This window comes from Megalobrama amblycephala, linkage group LG12, assembly GCF_018812025.1.
Source record: "Megalobrama amblycephala isolate DHTTF-2021 linkage group LG12, ASM1881202v1, whole genome shotgun sequence".
In the NCBI taxonomy this organism is placed as follows: domain Eukaryota; kingdom Metazoa; phylum Chordata; class Actinopteri; order Cypriniformes; family Xenocyprididae; genus Megalobrama; species Megalobrama amblycephala.
In genome coordinates this window covers 6,366,522-6,388,518 of record NC_063055.1, presented here as the reverse complement: position 1 = coordinate 6,388,518, position 21,997 = coordinate 6,366,522, and the positions used below count along the sequence as shown (strand labels likewise).

The window sequence follows — 21,997 nt, the reverse complement described above, 5'->3', positions numbered from 1 at the left end:
ATCATACCCGCGTTAGCCTCGGTTTTATTTTGTAGAAAACATGGAAACACCAAATACGCTTTAATATATAATGTGTTTTATTAGACAGGTGATTAACTGTTTGGATACATTCATCGACAGAAAACTAATCATGTTATATAGCTCAACACAGTCAGTCTTATTGTTTAAATCTCGTTTTCTTGATTTACCGCGAGTGCCATGGTTTACCATGACTAATATCGATAGCTTACTGCAGTGTGCAACAAGTGTCGCATAGCAGCCGCTGAGCGAATGCAGAGTAGCATTATAACAACTTTCAACACACAAATGTATCTAATATAATAAAACAGCACTGCGTTACACTATATATGCTTGACCGAATGAAGCGTAATACAGCATAATAAAAGCTCGAGCCGTGTGTCGCACTTGTTTCTCATTAGCAATCTCTCCAGCGGCTTCATTTCTGCTCCCACATCACTCGGTCCTGCTCTGCTTCATACAGTAACATTAATAATCTCATCCATGAATATGATTTCTGCCCGACTCCCATTGGATTCATTTCCACTGGCTGCTGTAGACGTGAAGACGACACCTCCCATGATTCCACGAAATGAAGGCGTCATCAAGCTACGCCTTTGTTTTGAATAAGCGACCTCTAGTGGCAAAAATTACATATTGTGCCTTTAAATTAAAATGGCACTTCATCACAAAAGTTTGCTCATTTTTAGGGGGAAACTTTTCAGGCTAAAAAGTCTAAAGGGGAAGCTATTTAAAAGTTAAAAATAATACATTGATACTCAAACAGTTTTATGCATAAACCTTGAGGAAAAACAATAAAGAGAAGCAGTAGCCATTAGTTGTAGTGATATTGTTTGTGTTTATTTCTCTCAAATGTTTCTTCAGACAGTCATTTCTCCTGAACTACTGCGCATGGACGTCACAACACGTCTTAACAGTGTAAAACCATTATTGTTGACTTAATTGAAATATAACAATAATATTCCTCTATTACAAAATACCCTGCTATTCACTGAGATACAGCAAATCGTGTAAGACGTCATGAGTGTCCTCCACCACTAGAGGGCAGAGCTGTAATGATACATTTAATGCTTAATCTAAGGTGACATTTTCTCTGCTCTTCTGCCAGTAATAACACACAATGTGATTTACAGTCAGTGATGAAAGAACATCTTAAAATCATGTGTATGAACAACATTTCATACCAGAACTGACTGCTAATATGTCAATTCTAGACGTTGTACATATGAAATTGAGTGCATTTTCTATCCCCTCGAATCATAAAATAAAAAATTCAGCATAAAATACAAAAAAATAACAATTACAATAACTAGCTCAAAAACTGAGCAAGAAATCAACAGATGTTAAAAAGATAATATATTTATTATTATATTATTATTTATGATAGAGCTAAATATACCATGACATCTCATTGACTGATGACAATGATGAGAGAACTATTAAATATGTGTCTCATCTTTGGTTCAAATACTACATAACAAAAGTGCACTCAGTAATTTTTTTATGTTGCACTGACAATCTTCTTGGACTTGCAGTACACTGACAATTGGCAATGTGAATGTAGCATCATGCTAAAAAATAAAAGTAGCATCATGCTAAAGCTAACGTTTTCAGTTTGAAATACCATCATAGAAATGTACTGTTCACAGTCAGCCACAATAAATTAATTCTGTGATGGAAAGTGTCAGATAACAGGTAGATATCTGCAATAAAGTGATCAGTATTATATCTGGTGATTACATCCGGTCATATCCGTTGTCCATGAAAAAGCTTTTATTAGACTGGATATGACTGGAGTATTCTGTTGTCTAAATTATCTTAGGGTTACATCGTTCTTAATGATGGTAAATTACTGAGTGCACCTTTAAAGTTAGACCCTTTTAGGACACTTGATAGATCAAAATTTGATTTGGTTATATTAATATCTGGATGGATGTTGCTGATACATGAGATAAATGAGCATGTGTCTTGCATAACATTTGTATTGATCAATATGATGCAGGATTGTGCACAAATCTCACAGGTTTAAACATGTCAAAACCTTTTAAACAAAATAAACTGAATATAGTTTTCAGGGTGATGTCCATTTTAAAGGTTAATTCATCTATGTGAGGAGAAAAAAACATTGATTTGTTTCTCCACACACACTTGTTACCTAATATACTGCACTAAGACTGAATTGTGTGAATATTGAGTTTGGCAACACATTTAACTGAGAACTGAAGCAATCTCTCAGTAATCAAAACGCCAAGCGCATGATGAGGTGCAAAAAGCACAGAACGGCCCCATCATTGTCAGCAATGGTGAATGTCTGCTAGTAAATGTCACGCATTTGAAACACATAATCGTTATAGCCTAATGATTTTTTTCTATCAATTATGAAATACATTTTCAGTCAGTGCTAATAAACACAGCCATTTTCACACACTCTTCAATAAATAGTTATTTTACAATGCAAGAATAAATAAGCACAGCTGCGCAGTTGTGTTCCAGATATTAATTACATATGACAGCTAATTAGTTTGCAACTTCATAGCACCTGGCAGGTTTTATTTTCCTTACAATGCAGGTGATAAAATGTGACGAGCTGAAGACAAATGAGAGCAATGAGCACGCTTATGTCACCTTCTCACACCGGTGTATTTTTAGAAGTGAGAAAACTAGGAAAGAACTCACCCTGTTAGCACCAAAATATCATGCAAACTTCCATGCAAAAACTCCAGGATCTGTGAATCTGATGTCATGTGACTGCATTTGATATGTGCGAGGCGATATAAAGAGTGCTGATCTGTGTTAGTAGTGTATTAGCTTGCTTAGTGCTGATATAGAATGAATAAATTATAAGATTTATTAACACATTGGCATGCTTAACGTTGAATTAGTCTCAGAAAATACAATGCAATGCAAAAGCATAAAATGTGTTTTGCTGCCCACGTCTGTTGGTCATCTAACAAATCACAACTGCAACCAAGTGTGCTTGGCATTGAAGAGTACAATCTAAAAATACATATATCTTTCACAATGACAAATCAATAACACGTACTTGTCATATATGTACAACACAGTACATATACTGTTTAAAATGTCTCTTCTGTTTACTTTCTGTTGTGCAGCTACCACATGTAGGTTTTTGAAGTGTCTATCTGTGAGTTTTGAGGGTCAGCAGTGCCCTCTTTCTCTTTTTCCGTCTCATTCTCCCAGAGGTTAATAAGCGGTGGGTAGAGTTCATTCAGGGGAATTGAGGTGGTGTGCTGCATGTACTTCTTAAGAGAGTGATGACAAGATTTCTGCTTCATGCGCCGTCCCATATAGAATACCAACAGAGCCATGATGCAGATGGCGAACATTGAGCCCATGACCGCTGCCAGGGCTACATTGGCCGGCTGGGCTACCATCTCCACGGCAAAGCTGGCTTCTTTGGTGGTCACGTTGATACAAGAGTGCTGGGTCTGCTCGGTGCCGGCCATGGTCAGGCAAACCTGGTACTCCGTTGAAGGTAGTAGGTGTGTAAGGTTGTACTCTTGGACATCTACGGGGACCATTGCTGTGTAGCTGATCTGCGGGTTGTCGATCTTTACGGTAGCGCTGAGCCACTTGGGTTGTGCCATCTCATGGTTAGAAGAGACAGCAGATGGGTGCACCTTCCATTCGAGCACCACAGACTGGGCATGGACAATTTTTGCCAGGATTACCAAGGATCCAGTGGTATTCACCACCCCATGATGACCTCCAATAGAGCGTCCACCATGCCAGTTGCTCCTATCCACGTACACTGAGACACTTCGGGTGTCAGCTCCCTCTGCATTCCAAGCAACACATGTGTAGAGACCAGCATCCTCGGGTTCAACATGTGGGATCTCTAGAGCACCTTGTTCTTGCATACGGTGCTTCTTTGTCATTCCTCCTCCCTCACTTGAGGATGGGGAAACAGCTTCAGAAGTGACTTTGTCACCGGTGGGTGTCACCCAGTAAAACTGAGGTGCTGGATCTGCCACGGCCCAGCAGTTGAGTGTTAGAAGCTGTCCTAAGGTGACATTGAGCAGTGGAGGGAAGGCATGCTGGGAAATCAGAGGCAGGCAGGTATTGCTTGCCCCATTCCAACTTGCAGACACCACTTCCTGAAGGGATTGGCCGACAAGATGCGGTGGGGAGGCACAAAGAGTTATTTGGGGCTCCAGGACTTTGAGGCTCGATTGGTTGCCCAGGACGGGCCCCCAATTGGCGATACAATCACACCTGAGTGGGTTGCTATGAAGACTGATTTCATCCAGACTGGGGAAAGCGGATAAAATATCATGGGGCAAAAGAGTGAGGTCATTATTGTGGATCAGTAAGGTGCGCAAGCCGCGCATTTTCAGGAAAGCGGCTCGGTCTATAAAGAACAGGTGAGGGTTGTTGTAGAGCTCCAATTTGGCCATTTGTGGTAAGTTTGAGAATGCGCCCTTCTCCACCGCCACAAGTTCATCCATGTTGTTCAGACTGAGTTCCTCTAAGTGGGGAAAGTCTCTGAAGTCACCCTCCTGTATACGGACGATAGGATTCTTGTTAAGGTCAAGAAACTTGAGGCTCGGCAGAACACGCAGGGCTTTCTTTGGCACAGCCGTGAGCTTGTTATCGAAGAACGAGAGACTCTCAAGATACTCTAATCCCTGGAAAGCACCCTCAGGTATTTCCCTGAGCCCCATTCCTGCAAGAACCAGACTGTGCAATTTGGAGAGGGGGTGGAAGTTCATATCTTGCAGCCCAAGAATGGGGTTTTCCCCTATCATTAAGATCTCAAGGTTGGGTAAGGACTCAAACCAATGGCTGTCTATCGCCACAAGCTTGTTGGAGTTAAGGTGAAGCCTCAACAGGTTCCCCAAGCCTGAAAAGGCATTAGGACCAATAGAAGAGATCTGATTATGATTAATATAAAGCTCCTCTAAGCTTACTAGGTCTTTTAGACACATATCGGGCAGCTCTTTAATTTGGTTTTCCTCAAGGTAGAGTGTGACCAGTTGGGTTAGGTTACTCAAGCCAACGTCTTGGATTTGTGAGAAGTGGTTCTGGGAGAGATCCAGTTCCGTGAGGTTGACCAAGCTCTGTAGTTCTGTGGTTACCCTGGAGATATTGTTGCTCTGAAGAAGCAGCACCTGAGTATCAACTGAAATATTCCACGGGATTCTGCTCAAATGGAGTTCGTTGCAGTCAACAGTTTGGCTTGATGGTAGACCGACTGAGGCGTGTACCATGGGCGGGTCTCGCAGACACATTGGGCAGGGCAGAAGGGAATCGCAAGGGAGCAGCGACACGCAGCCAACATGAAACAGACTGTGAGCAGTGAAGTGGAAATGGCAGTTCTCTCCATATTGAGCATCTCTAGAGTGCTGTGCCCAGTAAGTAGTTGACAGTTGGAGGGAAGATTTCTACGAAATGGAAGACAGGAATTTTCTCATCCAGCCCTGCAAAATGAAAAAGAAAGAAGACATATAAATCATGCAGATTATATGATGTCAGCTGAGTGCAAATGACATTAACAGCAACTTTAGATGTGATATTTATTAGCATCAGTTGCAGTACGTGCTGAAGGAATATTAAACATAAAGACTGCAATTTCTGCTCTACTTAAGATCACAAACAAATCAAAGCATCATTTTGTGCAATGAGTAAATATCCAGAATTGACATTTTTAATATTCTACACTTCGTTCCCCTGCCAGTGCTCAGAGATCCCTCTGATAATTGATTTTTCAGTCATCTCTCATTCTAGTCAACCAGAGAGCAATTGTCAGTGAGCGTACAGCATTATTCCAGCCTGCATGCAAAAATACACCTGCCAAATGCAGGCTCCAACAAACACATGAAAGGAGCCACACATCAAAGCCTGGGTGTGCTCCACCGTACATCTCAATACCATCTTCCCATAAATGTAAGTGTGCCTGGAAGAATTGCACAATCTTGTAACCATTGAGTGTAACTGCTCTCAGAGGGGCTGTAACTGTATGGGAGGAAAGGGAAAATGAACACCAATGCAATAAAACAGATTCCAAGCACTTTATCACACCCTAAACATCCAATGGACAAAATATCTCCAGGCTAGGGGCATTTGAGATCTCAAGAGCATGTTTTAGCCTCAAGCATTTTGGCTACTTTTTGAATTTGCTTACCACACATATTCAGTCTTCTGCAATTCAAACCAAGACATTTGGAGGGAAAATAACCTACATAAAAAAATGCAACATGGCATTTGTCTTTGTCTTTTTTCAACGTCATAAGTTCAAACAGGAGCCTTTGGTGATGGGCTACCGTTTGATCTCCCACTATGCCAGGGTCTGTGATGTATTGCTCCCCTGATTGCCGCTCTGTGCTAATGAGCTGAATTTAACTGGCAGGAGGCGCGAGAGAAGAACTGAATACTGTGAGCTGTTAATAGGTTTTACAGCATGACTCACACAGACACGAAAATCTAAAAGTCCTACCATATGTTTTCACAAATTTGTAATTGAAGATGAATATCAGCAGCATTAATTAGAACAATCGGCAACACTGACTGACTTTAGAAGAGTCGTGACAGTGGTTCTCAACTGGTGGGTCAAAGGTTACTGATGGGAACAGAGAAATTAAAAAAAAAAATGCAATTCTCCATATAACTGTGTATAGTTAGGATAGCAAAATAAATAGGCTAGATAGTTATGGGAAAACAATTCCCATATCTTTTGTTGTTGATGTCAAGACTGTTTCCAATCAAACTATACAGTCTGTTGATACAAATACTGTACTTTAAACAGTAAAGCAGATCTCACCCCCCATTGACTGTCATGGTATTTTTTTCCTACTATGTTAGTCATTGGGGGGCGAGATCTGCTTGGTAACAAACATTCTTCCAAATACCTTCTTTTGTGTACAGCAGAACAAAGAAATTTATACAGGTTTGTTTGGAACAACTTGAGGGGGAGTAAATGATGACAGAATTTTCAATTTTGGGTGAACTCTACCTTTAATAAATGTCACAATTTAAAATATGTTTTTTGCTACTCTTTATGATAAAGTATTTTTGTACTGTTTTGGGTCAGCACTTGATATCCCATGTAAAATGTGGGTCCTGAAGAAACATCAGCTGATATGACACATTTCAAATGAGAGCCGATAAATGATGGAGCACTGAGCGGATGGAAAGTGACACTTATATTGCGCGCCAAATGTAGCAACAACTTTGTTCAAAGCACGTCAGTGAGAGGAACAAAGTTTTGTCTCTCACAAACCACACATCCTGGTTGCACATTAGAATAGACCCAGTGATGCAATCAAGTGCAACTTCCCTTACTCTTATGTCATATGCAAACTAAGACACTAACTAGGAGAGCACAGGGTTTTATGTGCTTCTACATGATTCAATACTGAACATCTGTTTTCCTTACTGCTCATCTGACCTTTACAAAAATGTACAGTGGTGAAACCATGGCAATGAAGTGTTCTTTCATAATACCAAAAAAGTACCATGATATTTACTATGATGATAATACCATGTGTCCTATACTTTGATAAATACCATGTAGGGTTAGGTGCCCATATTCATATACCATGCTATTTACACACCAAGAAGTTCAGAAAACACCATTGTAAAAACCATGGTACTTTCATTATATGAAAAAGCTTTTCATTAATGAATGTAATAAACCTCAGAGTGATCTGACTTTAGATTGTGTGCTTTTAATAGCACACCGTGGTAGACAAATCCATGTGTGGCGGGCGGCAGTAAAACAAGCAAATCCAACACTTTTCACACAGAGACATGAGCTGCCTATTCCGCTGAGTCTTGGGGTCGTTTAATCTGCTCAGTCTGTGGAAAGTGCTCTTGATTGCAACGATAGGCCTGTTCAAAATTCTCAGAACAAAGACAGAACATGGACATGATGCTCAAACTGCACTGGCTCTGGAAATGAAAACAAGATGGAAAAAAATTACCCGCCCTCAATCACCCCCCTCCACACTCTGATCTTTTCATGCGTCGAACACAAATTAACTCCCCTGAGAGGTGTGTTGAAGAGGGGCAAGATGAGACGAGGGAGGGGACAGACAGACGGATGGGGTGTGTCCCTCTTTGCTGCAAAGAGCCTCATTCGTCTGATGTACCTCAAAGACTTGTGCTGTCACAACATATCAGTGCATAAAAGTCCAAAACATTTCATGCAATCTCTTGCATTAGGTTGTTATCGAATTGTCGTCAAGCATAGGCAGTTCAGGTAGGACAGATCAGATTTTTACAACACTAGAGTCACTTCTACTACACACGTACAACCTGTTCTGTTTCTTTGGAAACAAAGCTACTGGGAATCATGATGGCATTTGAGATCTCTAAATCCCTAATGACACAATATACCCTTTTGAATAAAGCCTGAAATATAGTATGTGAAAGCAAACGCTTTTAGCAACAATATGAAAAGCCCAGTGAGGGGTGCTATAGCTGATATTAGCATAAACTGTTTTCTCTTTCAGGTCAACTACTCTCAGGAGAATCATGCTGAGCAAGTTATATCACACAAACATGTTTATTGCAGTTATCTGACCAATAAAACACCTGGTTTAATGGCACAGACAAATTAAGGTAACTCTATCGCTCCCTTGAGTACTGAGGTTTGTTACTGTCACAGTAACACGGTCTGTTTGTTTACATGTATTTACATTTACTACTAATGTACATTTAACAACTTTATGTAACCACTCCGGTTCTACTCACACTGCTCCTTGTGGGATTAGAACCATCTCTCCCGGCGTGGGAGGTGGGAGTGCTAACGAGGATGCTAAAAAAAACAGAGTCAATCACTAGTGCACCTCTTGAGACCAGGGGAGTGTGGTTTACCTGCAAATCCCTTTATTAGCTAGCCTTCGTTTTACTCACCTCCCCAATCCTCACTCCCATCCGGGTCACGGCACCAATACAACCCCCATGGTTTTACTCCCACTGCTCCGAGTGGGATTTGAACCAGCGTTTCTGGCATGAGGAGCAGGTGCGCTACAAAGATGCTAAAAACCTCAGCATCAGTCACTAGTGCACCTCTTGGGACCAGGGGAGTGAGGTTTACCTGCAAAGCTCTTCACTAGCTGGTCTTCATTTCACTCACTCATTATAACCCCTTAAGTTTTACTAGCACTGCTCCAAGGGGGATTCAAACCAGCGTTTCTGGCATGGGAAGCAGGTGCACTAACAAGGATGCTAAAAACCGCAGTGTCAGTCACTATTGCGCCTCTTGAGACCAGGGGAGTGAGGTTTACCTGCAAAGCTCTTTACTAGTTAGCCTTCGTTACACTCACCCCCCAATCCTCACTCCTATCCGGGTCACGGCACCAATGTAACCCATTCGGTTTTACTAGCACTGCTCCAAGGGGGATTCAAACCAACATTTCTGGCATGGGAAGCAGGTGCGCTAACAAGGATGCTAAAAAAATAAAACTCAGCATCAGTCACTAGTGCGCCTCTTGAGACCAGGGGAATGAGGTTTACCTTCAAAGCTCTTTACTAGCTGGCCTTTGTTTCACTCAATCCCCCCCCAATCCTCACTCCCATCCGGGTCATGGCACCAATACAACCCCCATGGTTCAACTCCCACTGCTCCGAGTGGGATTTGAACCGGCGTTTCTGGCATGAGAAACAGGTGCGCTACAAGGATGCTAAAAACCTCAGCATCAGTCACTAGTGCACCTCTTAGGACCAGGGGAGTGAGGTTTACCTGCAAAACTCTTCACTAGCTTGCCTTCATTTCACTCACTCATTATAACCCCTTAAGTTTTACTAGCACTGCTCCAAGGGGGATTCAAACCAGCGTTTCTGGCATGGGAAGCAGGTGCACTAACAAGGATGCTAAAAACCGCAGTGTCAGTCACTATTGCGCCTCTTGAGACCAGGGAAGTGAGGTTTACCTGCAAAGCTCTTTACTAGTTAGCCTTCGTTACACTCACCCCACCCAATCCTCACTCCTATCCGGGTCACGGCACCAATGTAACCCCTTCGGTTTTATTAGCACTGCTCCAAGGGGGATTCAAACCAACATTTCCGGCATGGGAAGCAGGTGCGTTAACAAGGATGCTAAAAACCTCAGCGTCCATCACTAGTGTGCCTCTTGAGACCAGGGGAGTGAGGTTTACCTGCAAAACTCTTTACTAGCTGGCCTTCGTTGCACTCACCCCCCAATTCTCACTCCCATCCGGGTCACGGCACCAATGTAACCCCTTCGATTTTACTAGCACTGCTCCAATAGGGATTCAAACCAGCGTTTCCGGCATGGGAAGCAGGTGCACTAACAAGGACGATGAAGACCGTCAGTCGCTAGTGCACTCTTTACTAGCTAGCCTCTGTTACATTTATATCATTATAAATGTAGGTATACTGTAGGAGTTTTATAATGTAATAAAGATACCTTTCTCTTTGAGCATATACCTGCTCAATCATAATTCAATATTTGTTATCTGTCATGTCAAGTGTTTGGTAAACATCATTGTAGTGCAAAAAGTGTGCACATTTAGAAAATATCTGAGAAGTATTTGACAGAGGAGCACTTTGAGTCAGTTCACTTGGTGGCCATCTTGTCAGTCATGCAACTAATGAATGGGAAAATAATATGTATAAACAATTTTTTTTGTATGATTTGAGTGTGACAATTTATGATACCATTGCTGTTAAGTTTCAGTTCAAGTTTAGGTTTTTGCAATCTTTATTTCAATTACCGAAAAAATTATAGTTTTAGTTAACACTAACACCACTGCTGAGAATAACAAGTGTGTCTACTTTCAGAAGAGACCAGTATTATGCTAGCAATGCGTTGGCCAAGCATTTACATCTACGTTAGCATATTTACGTATATTTCTTGCCTAAGGCTAGAGTGTTTCTCTATTCTCTGTGCGCTAAAACTCTCATACTGCCAACTCGTGCATTTTAATAGCATCTGGGGAAGAATTCTTGGGAGGAAAAGACAGAAAGATGATAGTTGACATATAGTAAGAGTATAGAGCGTGCAGCTCAGATCATTAGATCTTTTTTTATCTTAAGTACATATTGAGATTTCTCACTTTGGTATCATGGCAAATTTCAGTATGACCTTTTTAATCAACAAATCACAGGCAAATTCTCCTTTTTTGCTATCTATTTAATCTTATTGCTGTCTCAGAGAAGCAAGTGTGATTTTTAAAGAGTGATATTTTTTTCCTATGTCTCTACCCTCAGAAGTGCTGATCCTTTAGCAGACTGGAGACAGATCATCTTAAGCAGAAGCCATCTTGTTTCCGCCCATCCTGCTGCTGCAGAGATCAGATCACCTTCAGCGATGAAGATAGGTGGAGTATTTCCTAGTGTCTGCGGAGGTTTCTGTGTGTGTGAGTACATCTGCTGAGTCTCAGTCTCAGTAGCGTGTGACACTACTCCGCACGCCTGTCTGATCGCATTAGACACTGAGACGGTCATTCTGGACGTAACCCCCCCGGCCCCTCTGCATGGCAGGAAATGGGGCCACCTTGCCTGATGCCATGGCAACCTGACAGGAAGAAGCAAAAAGGACCAACCCTTGGGGTTTCCTTTTGCATATGTGTGTGATGGGACATACAGACATAGTGAGAGAGAGAGAGAGAGAGAGAGCTGGGAAAGATCTGAATGAAAGAATGAATGAGAGACAGAGAGAACCACCTGAGTGGGTTAGTGAATCTGGAATATAAATACACAGTTGAGAGATTACATTAATAAGACCCTAAAGGAAACAAAGATGAAAAAGACTAAAATAGATAGAAAAATTAATCTCTTTACACTCTTGGAACTATCCAGTTAAGAAGGATATAATCGTTACCAAAAATAAAATAAAATAAAATAAAAATAATACTATATATATATATTATATATATGTTATATATATAATACTATATATATAACATATGTATGCTATTATTTACTGCATATAATAATAGCATAGATATGTTGCATTTTATAGTAATGCTAATGGTTTTATAAAAATAAATATGCACTATATATTATTATGTGTGTATATATATATATACTAATTTTGTCATTGATACTAATATTAATATGTTAGAATATTTTTTTCTTTTTTCATACAACAAAATATCTGATTTTTGCATGTGTCTGCATATCATCCTCATGATACCGAGTCCTCATGATACAAAAATTTTTACTTGGTGGCAATAAACGCTATTGTGGGACAGATGTTGTTTGATTCACTGTCTTTATTCTAAAAAGTTGTGCCACTCGGCTCAGTGACCAAGTGAAGTGCACTGAATGAATGGCTCAGATTGTAATTTAAGCGAGATTATCCAGCCAGCTGTTCACGAGTCTGGTGCAAAAGTTCTGCTGCTAGATCTTCGCATTTGAGCTTTTGAAAGTGATTATGTTTGTTGGAAACAAACAAGCATCCTGACAGTTGTATTTACAAGGTGCCCTACATTTCACACTCCGCAATGTACATAGAACATAAAAATGCCTTCCTACTGCAAACCATTAAAACGTAATGATATGAAAATGTACACATGATACATCAGAGTAAAGTACAACAATGGAGAGCAAGACAATGGTGTCGTTCCCAGTGGATGTGCTGTAGTACAGCGGTGATTGGAGATTAGGAGGGTGCGCAGCCGATAACCCTTTGGGGCTGATCTCTCTTTAATACACTTTCCTTTTCTTTTTATTTGCCATGCCTGAACACAGCCCCTCACATCTGCAAACGTATTGGAGCCGATGAAATATTCATGGATGGGTTATTAATTATTAAGAGCACTGCAGGCAGGTCTTTAATTTTCATCCTTGCCTTTTACTATTGGGTAAAAAATGGAAAAAAGCAGCTGTTAATTGGTGTGAAGGAAAGATGCATATGGGCCGTCACAATTTGTCAACACTTTGTGACCTAATTTCTGACCCTTCATCACCTTCTCATGCACTAATATAAATTGGCAATATCAACATGACAGTTCAAGTGGATAACCTGCACTGTACAAACTGTTTAACTAATATAAATCTAGTCTATGGCTAATAAATGTCTGGTGCTGCATGAAACTTAAAAGAGATGTAATGTGATGTGGAGTGTTAAGAAAACATGTTTAAGAAAATTAAGCTTGGCGCTACTAATAGCACAGGATTTAGACACTTACATGACTTAAAGTGTAACTTCACCGATTTTCAACCCGCTTTGTATTGTTACAGTGTTGGTAGTTGAACAATGTTAACTCGTTTTCCATGTTACTTGGACCAAGAAATTCACCAAATAAATGAGTTTTGCATCATCTGCTTTTGACAGCTCCAGGGCTTTCATGAAGACTACAGATTATACGACCGCATTTTTGTATCCCCGCCCACGGACAGTCGGATCGACAGAGGGTTATTAAAGGGTTAGTTCACCCAAAAATGAAAATTCTGTCATTTATCACACTCATGTCGTTCCTCTCCCGCAAGACCTTCGTTCATCTTCGGAACACAAATTAAGATGTTTTTGATAAAATTCGAGGCTCAGTGAGGCCTCCATTGCCAGCAAGATAATTAACACTTTCAGATGCCCAGAAAGCTACTAAAGACATATTAAAAACAGTTCATGTGACTACAGTGGTTCAACATAACGACTTTATTCAACAATATCTAGTGATGGCAATTTCAAAACATTGCTTCATGAAGCTTCGAAGCTTTAACAAATCTTTTGTTTCGAATCATTAATTCGGAGCATGCATCAAACTGCCAAAGTCACGTGATTTCAGTAAACGAGGCTTTGTTACATCATAAGTGTTTCGATATTTCAATGGTTCACCACTGGTGGGCGCTCCAAACCACTGATTTGAAACAAATGATTTCTTTCAGTTTATTCCATGCATGAGCTAAATCACTGTGTTTGTGTTTGAAATGTTGACAACAAACACAGAGGTTTTTCAGATTTTCTCTCCATATTTTTGAGCCGCTGCCTACAACATGCTGGATCCTTCACTGGAAACCGAAAGTTCCGGGAACAATAAAGTCGACACCATTATAACTAAAAGTTTGCTAAAAAGTATTTCCTACTAAACCAAGGTAGAATTTGAATCTGTTAAAGGCACCCATACACTACAAGATAATCGGCCTGATTTTGGGCGCAGTTTCTTCCCTTCCGACAATCCTAGGTAAAGTCATGATTATCTTGATGGTTCTACAGATTATCTTATCAAATTTTCCTGTTGTGTGATCTGTATTAAGAGTGATCGAATCTGCTCGGAAGAACGTCAGGGATGCACAATTCTCAAATCATAAATATCCAACATGTTGAATATTTCAGATCAGAAATCCTCTGTGTGGGGAACGCAGAGGACAAAAGCGCACACACGCATTAGATTTAGAGATGCACCGATCGACCGGCCAGGAATCGGAATCGGACGATTTCCCGCACGATCATCCCAGATCGCTGACCAACCGGTCAGTATCACGACTTTGCGATTCCGAGCCAATCTGTTTTGTTACCAGTGGCACAGGCAATAAAGCTGCATGTTCTCGCTCTCTTCTCTACAACGGCGAAGTGACACACACCGCCTCCTCATTCTCACTCATTTGCTCAGGTTAAATAGTGCCTGTAATTCCTGCAAGTTTCACGCTGATCTATATAAGTGGAGCGCACAAGCTGCTTCTCAGTCTCAAACAGCTTGTGAGTCACAAGTACCAAAATGAGTGGAGGTCAAATACATTCAAAATTGTGTCAAAATGCCAGCCTCGGTGAGTATTCAGTTAAACACAGCCAGTTTTGGAATGTTAAATAGTTGAGAAAGAGAATGCATGTTGTGTAACAGAATATTGGATCCGTGCATAAACTCTTAAAGTGACAGCAGTCCAATATTCCTGCTGCTGTCTGTCATGTTAATCAAAGAACAAGAGATAAATAAAATCACTTTCTGCTCTTGACAGAATACGTTTTATAAATTTAATTGTAAACATGTATCTGTATTTATTTTTTTACAATGAAGACTATCCAGTGTTATTTTACATTTGATTACTTTAATTTCTGTAGTATTTCTTACCTGAATAAAAACCTACTTAACCTAAAAAACTTAAAAGTTTCATAACTTCCTTTATTCTATTGCATTTATTTGTGCTGTTGTTTGCAATTTGTTTATTTGTTCTTATTTTATTACTGACTTCTTACTTGTGCTTTTTTAATGAATATAAACTTTGTGTTGAAGTAGATTTTTGTTTGTACATGCTGTCAATTATAAAGAAAATCGGCAAAAATCGGTATCGGCAGGTCACACTAACAAAAAAATCGGAAATTGGAATCGGCCAAGAATATTGCAATCGGTGCATCTCTAATTAGATGGAGTTCATGATGGGGTTCACGTGGAACGAAATGATAGCCAATCAGAAAGCGAGGCTGACGGAAGCATGATAACGACTTCATATAAAACTTTTTCTTTTTTTCCTGCAAATTTTCTGTAAAAAGCAGTCCAAACACTATTATCACCATTTCTTCTTGCCCATCGTTTGTTTACTCTAAAGTCATGTTTGACCACAAGAGATTTTGCGAGATTTCCTGTGTTCACAGTCAGGAATCTGGTTGTTTGTGAATGAAATCTGTTAGTGTGTGGTGTGCTATCTTGGTCACATTGCATGTGGTCTCTCACATTTTGAAAATCTGATAAGATGTTAGTGTGGGCAAGCCTTAAGCGTATCCATAGCAAACTGGGAGAATTTTCGCACTTCTACAGCATAGACAGCAAAATTTTATTAAAAGTCTATTTTGCCAGCAGTGGCACATGTATAACAGTCAGAACTAGATCTTTAAGTTGACGTGAACCAGTATCGCTATACATTTCATCTTAGCAACAGCCAAAGCTGTAAAGAGACCCAAATAAATGCTGAAAATGTGCACTGGAGCTAGTGCAGCGCTGAAATTAAATGGCATGCATACTGAATCAAAGAAAAGCCAGCGTAAGCATTTTTGCAAGAGAAAAACACTTAAAATTCAAAGCTTTCTCTTTTTTTAATGCCAATAAATGCAATTGTAGGGCCCACTAAGTTATTTGCCCTATCGCCGGGCTGCTGGGGGTGAAAAACACTGAGCATTAAATGTAAAGGCCCAGAAGACAACTCATCCACATACACCCACCATACAGCAGAGACTTGTCCATGAATACACTTACTGGTGTATAAAAAAAGGACAGAGAACTGTTGCTGGGAGAGTGGGCTGAGTGCATAAAATAGACTTATGAGTCACTGTTTAAATGTCTCTAATGAAATATTACAGAGTAAAGTTAAGTTCTGGCATTATTTGAGGCTGTAAAACTAACACAAGCAATTTCTGGCAAGAGTCAGCGTTTACTAAACAGGGTTGTGTGCTATTCTGCATTGAACTGAGAATGCCAATTCATATCCAGAATTTGGTCAGTTTGAATTTATAGATGTAGAATTAAAATGGAATGAAATTCAAAGGAGTGCATATAAAAGCTATGGCTCATAGTTTTAATAATAATTTAAAAAATTCAGTATGAATTCATATCCATACCCATAAAAGCTATCATGCACACAACATATGAGTTATTTCCAAAAGAAAATATTATTAATCAGTGTTTAAAATACAATTCCACTTCCTGTGTGGGGTGTGGCTTATTTACTCATCATCTGAAAGGAATCAATTTTTAAATTATAAAACTAAAATGAAATAGTATTAAAGGGGACCTATAATGCCCGTTTTACAAGATGTAATATAAGTCTCTGGTGTCTCCAGAATGTGTCTGTGAAGTTTCAGCTCAAAATACCCCACAGATCATTTATTACAGCTTGTTAAATTTGCCTCTATTTGGGTGTGAGCAAAAACACTGCGTTTTTGTGTGTGTCCCTTTAAATGCAAATGAGCTGCTGCTCCCGCCCCCCTTTCCAGAAGAGGGCGGAGCTTTAACAGCTCGCACTTCGGTTGCTCAACAACAACAAAGCTGGAGAATCTCACACAGCCAAAATGAGGATTGTCAGTAACGGTGTTCAGCCTTACATTGTTCAAACCGGAGTCGACACTGATGGAGAGACTCAGGAAGAAGTTACAACTTTTAGAAGGAAACTGGACGTTTCTGAACGGTTAGTGGATAAATTTATGTAGTTGCTGTGGAGTTGACTCAACTCATCCACTAGCATGTGGCGTCATGTTAATCTTTTGTGCAAATCCAGCGTTGAATTGACCCTCGTTTGTGAAGCAGACCGGCATAAAATGACGGCATGGCAACAACACTCTACAACAACAACTCTTCCTCTTCTCTAAAGCAGCCCAACATGGTCTCACCCTCTTTGTTGTGTGTTCTCGGGGGCAGGGTTTATGTAAATTTTAGGGTTAGTGATGTCACCAACCCAGAAAGAAGCTTATTGTAGCCCCTACCAGCCATTTGTTGTAGTTCTTAAACTGAGAATTCTTTAAAAGAAAATATCTCCTTTTGCATTGAACTTTAAGCGTCGTAACTTTGCAGATGTTGTTTATGATCTAACAGCAACATTACACACTAACTAAAGTTAAAAAAGTGAAATATAATCAACCACCCCTTTAAATGATAAGAGATAGGAGCTACTTTCTCACTGTCCTTTTTTATCTTTCTTTGATTGAACATTAAGTGCCCTGTGAAGCCGAGAATCATTTCTGATTAAGAAGATAAAGGATAAGAAGTGGACTGGACAAGAGAGACAGAGTGAAAGTGAGCGAGACAGATAAGCCTAAATGTTGACAGAGACATGCAGTGATGGAGAGAGATGGAGCTGAAAGCATCTCTCAGGGGGCAGGAGGACTCGCTCAAGGACATGTCCAAGAGTTTTTCATGTTCATTTGTTCTGGGCCACAAAAGACCTGATGCATTTCTCCACCCACAGCACCGCTGGCTCTCAACAACCTCTCCAAACTAATGCAACAGTACAGCCCTCTGTACAGCCCAAACTCTTCAGTGCATTATGCAAAGCACCAGCAGCAACCCTTTCACCACTCAGGCTGGAGAGATGCATCCCACATCCAGCATGGTCCGGAGGTGGGACACTTCATCACACACATAAAACAGAAACACAGCTCACATAGAGTTTGGCATTAGCATTTGAAACGAACACATTCACTAGAGAACCCATACAAGGAAATATTTTATATTTTATTTAAATAATGTATATTTTTTAAAAAAAACTAAAATGTGTGTGTGTATATATATATATATATATATATATATATACATACACACACATAATATATATATATATATATATATATATATATATATATATATATATATATATATATATATATATATATATATATATATATATATATATATATATTGCTTTTCCAAAGTTATTGGCCACAATTTTGACATTGATACCATGGGGGAAAACTGCCATATAGATATTTTTAATATTATCTCATAATTTGGCAGCAGGTATATTAGGCTGCTGTCACTTTAAGACCTGATGCACGGATCCATTATACTGTTACACATGCGTTTTCTTCTTAACTGTTTATTTACACTTAAAACATAACTGGCTGTGTTTACATGAATACCCACCAAGACCGGCATTTTGACATTATTTTGTGTGAATTTGACTGTTTAAGCACAATAAGCAGTGAAAAATAACTTTAAATTTAGTACTGAGAGATGGCTTTATGTGTGCGCACTTTGGGTGTAAGAACAAAATCTACAGGACTGAGTAAAATGATGTGCAATACGAGCAATCCCACGCTGCAATTCAAGCCCCGTAACACCAACAATATTCATCCGGAGCAAATGAAAAGAGCGAGTGAGGGGAGGCGGGTTTGTGTGTCGCTGTCGGAGAGAGAGAGCAGCTGGTATTGCGTATCTATTCTGCGGAAAATGAGTATTGGAAGCGCTTCAGGTATTTCAGTATCGATATTTTTGACAATACTACATTGCACTTAGTTTATTATTTCAGAAGTCTTTTTAAAAGACTACAGTTGAAAAATGTATATATATATATATATATATATATATATATATATATAATAAAAATAAAGCAGTCCTGGAAATTGCTTTAGAAGTTGCTTTGGAGAAAGTGTCTACCAAATGCCTAAACGTAAAAAAAATAATAAAATAAAGTAAATAATAATAATATAGGTTCATGGACAATAAAATATCACTTAGTAATTGTCAACCACTGTAGGCCAAAACTGTTGTCAATTTACGCTACAAAGATCTGGCAATAAAATCTCACTCTGGGATTCTATCATTAAAGCAATAGGAAACAGGGAAAGAAGCCCAAGGAAATAAATTGCACTTAGTAATCAAATGGAGTGTGAGATCACATGAACTGAGGATGTAAGCATCCATTACGACTGTTAAGGGTTCCTGTGCCGTCTCCGCTGCGTTCACTCATATTCCCACGGGCCATTTTCTCCTGGTTTGTTACTTCTGCACGGTTTTATTTAGAGCAGCTATAATTAAACAGCGCTTTTTTGTTCGATGCATGCAAACACAAGACACATCACTGCCAAAATTGTCAACTATGCATTGTTTCTGCTTCTAAATCATATTTTCTAGATGTGTCTAATATGAAATTATATAAATAAATACAACTGCACTTCAATAACGTCAGATTATTTTGTTAATTTTAGATGAAACACCATTACCAATAAAAATATTATCATCATTTATAAAGTATTTTCACAATAGACAGTAATAAGTTTTGATGGCTCCATTAGGTATATTAAAAGTCTAGGTCACAAAGGTTAAAACACATAACACTTTAAATTACAGTGTCATATTTCACATGTTACCATAACAAATACTACAGTAAGACCAATAAACAGTTTCACAAATTTACTACTCAGTGTAATTTTTTTCTCAGTAGTTACTCTGTACATTATCACTGTAATTTAAAGTGTGACCCACATGAAACATACACAGACTAACATATAAATCATACAAACAAACAAGGCTGGTTTCTAAATATTTAAGGCTCTTCAGATGCTTCCTGAAGGGTCACTGAGAGCAGGTGAAGCCCTCCATAAAAAAATCAAGCAAATCCAAAATAAAGGGACGAGCTCAGAAACTTCAGAGCACAACCTTCCAACTCTTAATATATACAGCACATTTACCAGCAGTTTAATTCCCTCTACGAAGAGGCATGAGTTCGTGAGTTTGTAACTTCTGAACTGAAACCACGAATGCTAAAGAGATGCTCTGCTTTCAGAAACGCCCTTACCTCCAGCGATTGTAGGATGGATCCGATCCAGGGTCTCACTCTCACCTATTTCTCTACTATTATGTTGCAATTTGAGAAAATAATGTAAGCAGTTGATTTGATTTGATTTTGCGTTTGCTTATTTTATCCTAAATATGAAGTCCATCATCACCCTCTCGGTCCGTTCGAAAGCTTGCCTCCGGAGTGAAATTATTCTCGCATCACCAGCATCAGCATAGCTCCCTTATGCTTCTTTTACAGTGTATTTGAAGCGCCCCTGCACGCTGAGGCCACGCCCCCTCGCCGCTTACCCTTACGCTGTCGTTAACCAATGGGGATGTCAGGCCAGGTCGCTCCGCCAATGACGCATAGGGGCGGGGCATAGGTCTATCCCATAGCAATGATGTAATGGTCCAGTTTTCGCTCTCCCTCCAGGTCGAGCTCTCCTGCGGCAGCGGCAGCATCAGCGCTGAGATCACACTGTCTCGTGTTTCTGTTTAACACTAAAGCATGATGTCAGAAATAACTCGTAAACCTTTTTATCCTCTCGAGACCGAGATTTTGACATTCGTAATAGTGTTCAATAAGAAACGTATTTAGTAACCGTATATTTTTCGATATATTTTTAAATATAACTTTTGTTTATTCATTTTCATTTTTAATAACATTAATATAATAACATTAATATTTTGTATCATTTTACATTTTTCTTTATTTTTTGTTTTCTAATTTTGTTCATCCATTTTAGTAATCTATTTATAGTTATTTATTTATTTATTTGGCAAGCTTTGGAAAGCTTTTTTATTTATTTATTTTATTTTACTACATATTTTGCTGTTTTTTATTATTTTGTTTTTCTTTTGCTCATGAATTTAACCTTTATTATATATTTTGTTTATTTTATTGTGACAACCTGAAACCAAGCAAACAAGCAAACAAACATTTTTCTCTATTTCCCCCCTTTATGTTTAGTAATATTTATTGTATTGCTTTATAATATTTTGTTGTTTTGTTTCTATAACACAAACAATAATAAGGCAATCATATTCTTATTTTCTTCATCCATTTTTTATTTTATTTCGAGTAATCTTTATAATTATTATTTCTATTTAGTTTATTTATTGATTATTTGGAAAAAAATATTTATTTATTTATTATTTTGTTTTATACATATTTTGCTGTTTTTTTATCTTTTTCTCATGATTTTTTGTTTAATCTTTATTATATATTTAGTTTATTTTATTGTGACAATCTGAAACCAAGCAAACAAAAAGTTTTTGACATTTTTTCATGTTTCATATGTGGATATAGATTTTTAATATTTTTCCCTTTATGTTTAATAATATTTATTGTATTGCTTTATAATATTTTGTTGTATTGATTTTATATTTCAGAAAATAATAAGGCAATCTTATTCTTATTTTGTTCATCCATTTTTTTTAGTAATCTTTATAATATTTTTTATTTACTTTATTTATTGATTATTTGGAAAGCTCATTTATTTATTTATTATTTTATTTTATACATATTGTGCTGTATTTTCTTTTTCTTTTTCTCATGAATTTTTGTTTTAACTTTATTATATATTTTGTTTATTTTACTGTGATAATTTGAAACCAAGCAAACAAGAAGTTTTTGAATTTTTTTTTTTTTTCATGTTAAAGATGTGGATATAGATTTTTGATATTTTTCTCTATTTTACCCCTTTATGCTTTGTAACATTTATTGTATAGCTTTATAATATTTTGTTGTTTTGTTTTTTATAACTCAAAAAATAATCAGGCAATCATATTCTCATTTTGTTCATCCATTTTTTGTAATCTTTCTAATGATTATTTATATTTACTTT

At 38.4% G+C, this 21,997-nt stretch overlaps 1 protein-coding gene across 1 annotated transcript; it reads right to left on the bottom strand.

Annotated features, from left to right (window-relative positions):
• Window positions 1–836: 836 nt before the first annotated feature.
• Window positions 837–20,672, bottom strand: si:ch211-180f4.1 (uncharacterized protein LOC100144405 homolog). Its single transcript, XM_048210327.1, is given in 3 exon segments — window positions 837–5,215; window positions 5,218–5,459; window positions 20,170–20,672. Coding segments are annotated over 2 exon segments (2,241 nt in total). The 5' UTR covers window positions 5,375–5,459; window positions 20,170–20,672; the 3' UTR covers window positions 837–3,131.
• Window positions 20,673–21,997: the final 1,325 nt, after the last annotated feature.